This window comes from Schistocerca cancellata, chromosome 3 (assembly GCF_023864275.1).
Source record: "Schistocerca cancellata isolate TAMUIC-IGC-003103 chromosome 3, iqSchCanc2.1, whole genome shotgun sequence".
NCBI lineage: Eukaryota > Metazoa > Arthropoda > Insecta > Orthoptera > Acrididae > Schistocerca > Schistocerca cancellata.
Window position 1 is genome coordinate 388866830 of NC_064628.1, and position 8051 is coordinate 388874880.

The window sequence follows — 8051 nt, forward strand, 5'->3', positions numbered from 1 at the left end:
GAAACGAAAGGCTCCGACGTTCCATCTGCTCTTTAACGGAGCGGAAGGCCTGGGGGTAATTCGCAGAAGCAGAACTCCTAGCAAAATGCTCTGCTAAGCGATTGGCAATGACGTCGGAGTCAGTACAAACTGCTCCATTCAGTGAGAGCGCAGGGACGCTGGCAGGGTTCCGATAGCCGTAGACGCGTCGAATCTTGGCCCAGACCTGCGAAGGAGTGACATGGAGGCCAATGGTGGACACATACCGCTCCCAGCACTCCTTCTTACCTTGGCGGATAAGGAGGCGGGCCCGCGCACGCAGCCGTTTGAAGGCGATAAGGTGGTCTAAGGAGGGACGTCGCTTGTGACGCTGGAGCGCCCGCCGGCGATCTTTAATCGCTTCAGCGATCTCAGGCGACCACCAAGGGACAGCCTTCCGCCGAGGGGACCCAGAAGAACGGGGAATGGCAGGTTCGGCGGCAGTAACGATGCCGGTGGTGACCGATTGAACCACCGCATCAATGTCGGCATTAGAGAGAGACTCAACACCGGCAGTGGAGGAGAACAAGTCCCAGTCAGCCTTATTCATAGCCCATCTGCTAGGGTGCCCAGAAGAGTGATGCTGTGGTAGTGACAGAAAGATCGGAAAGTGGTCACTACCACACAGGTCGTCATGCACACTCCATTGGACAGACGGTAAGAGGCTAGGGCTACATATTGAAAGGTCAATGGCGGAGTATGTGCCATGCGCCACACTGAAGTGTGTGAAGGCACCATCATTTAAAATCGAGAGATCGAGCTGCGACAATAAATGCTCAACGATGGCGCCACGACCTGTTGCCACTGACCCACCCCACAGAGGGTTATGGGCGTTGAAGTCGCCCAATAGCAAGAAAGGTGGCGGCAATTGGGCTATCAGCGCAGCCAGGACATGCTGCGAGACATCACCATCCGGTGGAAGGTAAAGACTGCAGACGGTAACAGCCTGTGGCGTCCACACCCGAACAGCGACAGCCTCTAAAGGTGTGTGGAGAGGGACAGACTCGCTGTGCAGAGTGTGAAGGACATAGAGGCAGACGCCACCCGACACCCTTTCATATGCTGCCCGGTTCTTATAATAACCCCGATAGCCACGGAGGGCGGGGGTTCGCATTGCTGGAAACCAAGTTTCCTGAAGAGCAATGCAGAAGAAAGGGTGAAGGCTGATAAGTTGTTGGAGCTCAGCTAGACGGTGGAAAAAACCGCCGCAGTTCCACTGGAGGATGATATTGTCCATGGCTGAGAAAGGCGTGAAAGGACTGGGAAGGCAATTTACGCCGCTTGTTCACTCACTGCCACCGATTCAGTACCCGTACGAGAGGCATCCATGGCGTCTGAGGGACCAGCGAGATCAAGGTCCTCAGCGGACGCCAGAATCTCGACTGCATCCTCAGACGCAGAGCGCGAAAGGTGCGGTGGGGTTGGCGCCACCGCAAGTTCTTTGGCCTTAGAGGTCTTTCTCTTGGACTTCTCTCGCTGAACCTTGGGTTGCACCGGCTGGGAAGGCTTCACCGATTCAGTCTCTGGGACAGAGGAGGATCGTGAAGCCCTACGCCCGGCCGCTGGTGAGGACTTATGCCACTGGCGGCCGTCATCCTTCCCGCTGGTGGAACCCTGGGAAGGGAGGGTCCCAAGGGAACACTTACGGGCGAGAGTAGCCGAAGAAGTTAGACGCTTCTCCGGCTGAGAAGCGGGGACGGACGTCCCCGACGGGTGGGAGGAGGTTGCTCCTGAGGTAGGTAGTGCAGGAGCAACCGGTTGGGTAGAGCCCCCCACAGGCAAGGGGGCAGGAGGAGTCTTACTGCTTATCGAGCTGGCTGGAAGTCTCGAAACTGATGGAGCGAGCACAGTTGTCGTAGCAGCTGCATAAGAAGATGTCATTCTCACAGGATGGAGTCTGTCATATTTCCTTTTGGCCTCAGTATAGGTCAGCCGGTCCAGGGTCTTATATTCCATAATTTTGCGCTCTTTCTGAAAGACTTTGCAGTCAGGCGAGCAAGGTGAATGGTGCTCCCCGCAGTTGACACAGATGGGAGGCGGGGCACATGGAGTATCGGGATGAGACGGGCGTCCGCAATCTCGACATGTGAGGCTGGAAGTGCAGCGGGAAGACATATGGCCGAACTTCCAGCACTTGAAGCACCGCATCGGGGGAGGAATATAGGGCCTGACGTCACATCGGTAGACCATCACCTTGACCTTTTCCGGTAACGTATCACCCTCGAAGGCCAAGATGAAGGCACCGGTAGCTATCTGATTTTCCTTAGGACCCCAATGAACGCGCCGGACGAAATGTACACCCCTGCGCTCTAAGTTGGCGCGCAGCTCGTCATCAGACTGCAAAAGAAGGTCCTTATGGTAAATAACTCCCTGAACCATATTTAAACTCTTATGCGGCGTGATCGTAACAGCAACATCCCCCAGCTTGTCACAAGCAAGCAACCGTCGTGACTGGGCAGAGGATGCCGTTTGGATCAGGACCGATCCAGAGCGCATTTTTGACAAGCCCTCCACCTCCCCAAACTTGTCCTCTAAATGCTCGACGAAGAACTGAGGCTTTGTGGAGAGAAAAGACTCCCCATCAGCTCTCGTACAAACTAAGAATCGGGGCGAATAACTATTACCTCCATCCTGAGACTTACGCTCCTCCCACGGCGTGGCCAGAGAGGGGAATGTTTTCGGATTGTACTTTTCAGCATTAAAGTGAGCCCGAGAACGCTTAGAGACTGCTGGCGGCTGGCCGCCAGCGAGAGATGATGTACCACGCTTCATTGCGGGTCATCCGCCCTGATGCCACCTACTCCGACCAAGGGCCCTCCCCACGGGCGCCACCCAGCCGCAGCAATAGCCACCTGGCAGGATGGCCATTGCCGGGAGTCCTGATGCCCCAGGGAGACGGGCATCTACTCCTTGGCATACGTGGGGAGTTAACGGCGCAGGCATCAGTAGAGCGATCCCTGTGTTGTCAGGGGGCTACAACCAAGAGGGTACATGGCGGCCCCACCACAACGGACTGGCTACCGTGCTGGATCTTAGGTGCAAAACTGTTCAAGGTCGTCGTCGCAGTTAAAAGAAACACTGCAGAGTGCAGCGTGGGAATCGCACCCAGGGACGTATCCTCGCCCAAGAGATGGAAAACAAGCGGGACACCATTGCAACGACGAAAAAGCCGGCTAAAGGTCTCAATGCACGACGGATACAGTGCACCACGTAAGGCGCCCTTCCCCAATTGGCTCGCTCTTCGGAATAATTTAGAAAGATGGAGGTCAAACCCGAGAGGGGACCATCACATAAGGCCGAAACATGGGAGACTCCTTTTAGTCGCCTCTTACGACAGGCAGGAATACCGCGGGCCTATTCTAACCCCCGAACCCGCAGGGGGACATCTTTTCTGTGGTATGAGGATTAATTTGGGGCAATTCTCCTGGGTTTTCCTTTGTAAAAGAACATTTAAAAACAGAGTTAATCATTTCAAGCTTTTGTTTCACTACACTCAATTTCTGTTGCATTCACCAGGGACTGTACATTAACTTTAGCACAGAAAGTGGTGAATTATGCTGCCACAAAAGTCTTTGGTCATTTGCCAAATAGCATTAAAAGTCTGACAGATAGCCAACCAACATTTATAAACAAAAGAATCTCTGAATAACAATTCTTTCTGCTCAATAGATGAATTTTTGGATATGAAGTAGTAAAAATAAAAAAAAAATGATATTGTGTAAAGAAAACTTACATGAAACTTTCATGTCCCACATCATTACAAAACGTCGTATTCATGACTATGGAATAAGTATTAATGTAATGCGACTAACAATCTTTACATACTACCAGAATCTCTTTGGGTCCTGTGAAAGACCACTTAACAGTATTCCACTATGGCAGCCATTGTAGGCATCATGCATTGCACTCTTGACAGCCAAAGGCACTTTATTCAGCTTCTATCTACAGCCATACACTTTGTTTTATGCCCATAATGCAGCAATCTCTGTTTCTTTAGAAGTTTCTTTACAGTTTCTGTCTAACATGGAAATTCTCTCCGATTATGAACTGTTGTTCTGTGTACATATCTATCCAGTACATGGTCAACATTTCTTTTAAACTTGAGCCAGAGCTCCTCTATGTGTTCCTGATCTGTGCTGAAAGTTTCAAGTTCCTCAGTGAGATATGACACTACTGATTTTTTATCTAGTTTACTGAACATATATATCTTTCTGCTTGTTTTGACTGTCCTTTGCACTTTAGTAACCACTGTAGCCACAATCATATCATGGTCACTGATGCCAGTTTTGATATGCACGTCCTCAAAGAGGTCAGGTCTATTTGTTGCTATTAGATCCAATACACGTAGCCACAATCACATCATGGTCACTGATAACAGTTTTGATGTGCACACCCTCAAAGAGGTCAGGTCTATTTGTTGCCATTAGACCCAATACACTTCCTTCATGACTGGGATTCCTATCACTTCTAGGCAGTTTTCAGGAATGGCATTTAGTACTCTTTCTCAGGAAGTCTCATCATGCCAACCACTAACAAAATTGTATTTTTTCCAATTAATTATTGGATGATTAAAGTCCCTACCAACTGATTACAGCATGATTGACTAAATTGCATACAAGTGAACTGAGGTTTTCTCAAAAGTTTTCGCTTACATCAGGAGATGAGTCTGGCAGGCAATACTGAGTCTGGCCTACACAATCTCACATGCAGCTTCAATTTTTACCTCGGTGGATTTGAGTTTCTTGTTTACTATGCCAAATATACCACCACCTTTTCCCATTTGCCTATCCTTTCGATATACACTTACTTCCCCCAAAAATCTCACTGCCATCAATTTCAGGTTTCGACCAGCTTTCTGTACACAGTATAATGTGACCTTCACTGCTTTTCATGAGCTCGCAATTTCAGACATCGCACATCCATACAGTTCACACGTCTTGTGGAGGCCACCTGTGTCAGCTTCCTGGGGCATTCTGGTGAGCCGCCAAAGAACCATTATTATTTAAGCGAATAGTCCAGTCAGTGTGTCAGTGCTACACCCAACCTGTTCTGCATTGTATCTTACAAGTTGCTCTATGAAGTACTACGTTCCATAAATCGTGTTTGTTCTCGCTACAGCAAACTTGGCAATGAGGAAGTGTTACATTTTCTCCTTGTGTAAGTGTCAGTGCTAAGTAACCCGACAAAAATCTCGATGGAAGAAATACTCCAATGCACCATTGCCCAGCAATACCTAAGCTTTCACAGAACAGCAGCAGGCTCTCGCCACCACTCTCAAGCAAGTGGCACCTGCTAGTTTGTGGCAGGTTACTCTCCCATCAGTGCAACTGTTGCCCTTTACACCATATGCTGAATCGGCTGAAGATTGGGACTCCTACGCCAACATTTCCAGGTTTTTCGCATGGGAGATGCAAATCTGTGTAAGGCTTTCTTTCTTTCCTGGCTTTCACCGTGTGTTTAGCATTTGTCGTGCCAACTTGCACCTTTTCAAGAACTGGACAGCATCTTTTGATGAAATGTGCAAGCTTCTCTCAACGTATTACTGTCACTGTGCTCAATATAGCAAGCACAGTCCTTTGAAGCGTCACAGGCCACAGGCGATCAGATTGCTGCATCAAGGGAGGTATTTGAAGTTGCTCAGCCAACCTGTTAGGCACACTGCTAGTGTTCATGATAATGGCGAAGCCATCGCAGCAGTAACCTTTAGACTCAGTGTCTCATGGAGCAGTGTCGGTTACAAGCACAGCAGCAACACGCCGCAGCACAACAGTGGCCGTGTGCCCGTTTTCATCTCACCTCTACTGCTTCATCCAATATGAGTGTGCAGCGTACCCTAAGCATTGGGCTGTTTGCAACAAGTGTCAAAAGAAAGGCCAAATTGCATCAGTGTGTAACTCATCCTCAAACGTGAGTGTGTAACTCATCCTCAAACGTGGCGGACACAGTGGGACGTAGACCTACCCTATGCGAATCACTTCTCGGTGGTTTGCAGAGTATAAGTGTAGACACATCACATTTTGTTGTGTGAATGCTGAATAGTTCAATTCATTTCCATTTGGGTATAGGTATAGTATTGTCAACTGGGTTGATTCTGAAGCTCCCCCTCCCCCAAGAGTAACATTGATCCCAGAGCCAATTTCACCCTTTAATTTCCATTTCTGGATAAACTTACATATCATATTGAAAACAAAGTATCAAAAAATACAATATAATTTGTTGATATGATTTCACACACTTTGTAGTTAATTTTTTTTTTTAAGCAAGCTCTAAATATTTGCTTATAAATTAAATTGAGGGAAACTTCTTCACTGGCCCAAAAGGAATTCTTAACAGTTTTCTCCAGTGTGTTTTAAGGACTGGTAGTTATATTCGCAGAAATGTGTATTTCAACAATACCTAGCTTATGAATATTTTACAAAACATTCAATTTTCAATGGGGATCATTGAGATCCCTTTACAGGGGTCTTCAGTAACAGAAATTGATATATGCAAGAGATATTTTACAAAATCATGAAATAAGGGGTAAATCTTATCTCAGATGGCAGTAATACAGTAAACAGTGCTGGTCGATAATTATTGTAGGGAGGGTAACATAACACTGAAAACATTTAATACTATTTTAAAACTTGAGTGATAAAACCATAAGCTCTGAGATGATTTCAAAAAAATTCCATTAGTAAATAAACATTAGGCAACATGGAGAAGTAACAGCATGTGTTAGTGCCCACCCTTTAAATCTTATCTGTGACAAACTGATCTGTAACATAGCCTGAGGTCTAGGTTAGACTGGGAAGTAACAAATTGGTTGTCATGTGGTGAAAAAGAGTGTGAAGAAGGTGGTAGTACTTGACAGATCTGCTTGATAGCCGGAGGTCAACATTCACTCCATATTTATCACTTAACATTCCGAATCATTCAAACTGCAGTGACAAACATTCAGGAAAGCTGCATTACACTGCTGTTGCGCATACAATGTACCAATATCGAGTATCAACTTAAAAAAAAATTCAAAAGGAGTGCCACTTCATACCTTCTAGCGAAAAATTGTATTAAATTAGCAGAATTATTCTTAGTGTCTACCCAATATGACGATACCCAACATTAGACAAATTTCTGCACAAAACGTGCGTAGAGATTCAGAAATTACGAAACAATTTTTCTCATTTGTATAAATAATTACTAGATTTCGTAGTCTTTAACGTATGTATACAAGTTGGACTTTGAAGTGGGTGGAACATTCGTACATGTGGTATTTTAAATGAGTATGTATTACCATTGCCACTGACATTTATACATGGTCAAAGCTTTTGACCCAGTTTTAGCATGTGTACAGACAGCAGTAGAAAACTAAAGCGTATATTTCGCTACTTCTTACTGCCTACTAGGCCCACTGAAAAGGAAACTCCTTAACTGAATACCGAGGGTACAACTCACTTTTGGATATTTATCTTTTATAACCACAACCTTGCTGTCTTCCTTCACAATTAATGTAGGGTCCTTCATAGCCGTTAAAAGGCCATTTGCCCAAAATCCAGGTGCTTTTTTCGACGGCAGTCCATCGTCACTTGCCGGTCGTTTACTCATCTCAAATCCAGCACTCCAAACACCCGCCACACTCTGACCAACACGTCGCATTACATGAGTTTGTTTTGCTAGGACATTAAAACCTTTGCAATTAGGTATCGACTGTTGTGACATGATAGGTCGACGGTAAGCCTAACGTCAGAGATCATCAGTGTCGGCAACAGGCAGTGATTACTATTCGTATGGAGATCACTGGCAACAGGTCCAGCCATTTGACATCCACTGCAGGATGTTATCTTCCTTCAGAGGCCTCCATGTGCTACACTCTTCAGCAACATATTGTTGTATATTGTTCACGTAAATTTCCTAATGTCGTCCTCCTGCTTTATATTAGTTTTCTTCTTTATAATCGTTTTATTTCTCCAAAGGAACGGGATGGGTAACCATTCTTCACCACTTCAGCTTTTTAAATTCAATTTAGAAAAAATATAGAGAGTTTACAGATAAAC

General features: G+C 46.3%; 1 protein-coding gene across 1 annotated transcript in view; it reads right to left on the reverse strand.

Annotated features, from left to right (window-relative positions):
- LOC126175103 (aprataxin) overlaps positions 1-7692 on the reverse strand; it is an 88383-nt gene extending 80691 nt beyond the window's left edge. Inside the window, exon 1 of the mRNA XM_049921658.1 lies at positions 7453-7692. Within this exon, the coding sequence (XP_049777615.1) occupies positions 7453-7653 (201 nt within the window). The 5' untranslated portion in view covers positions 7654-7692. The remainder of the gene's footprint in view (positions 1-7452) is intronic.
- Positions 7693-8051: the final 359 nt, after the last annotated feature.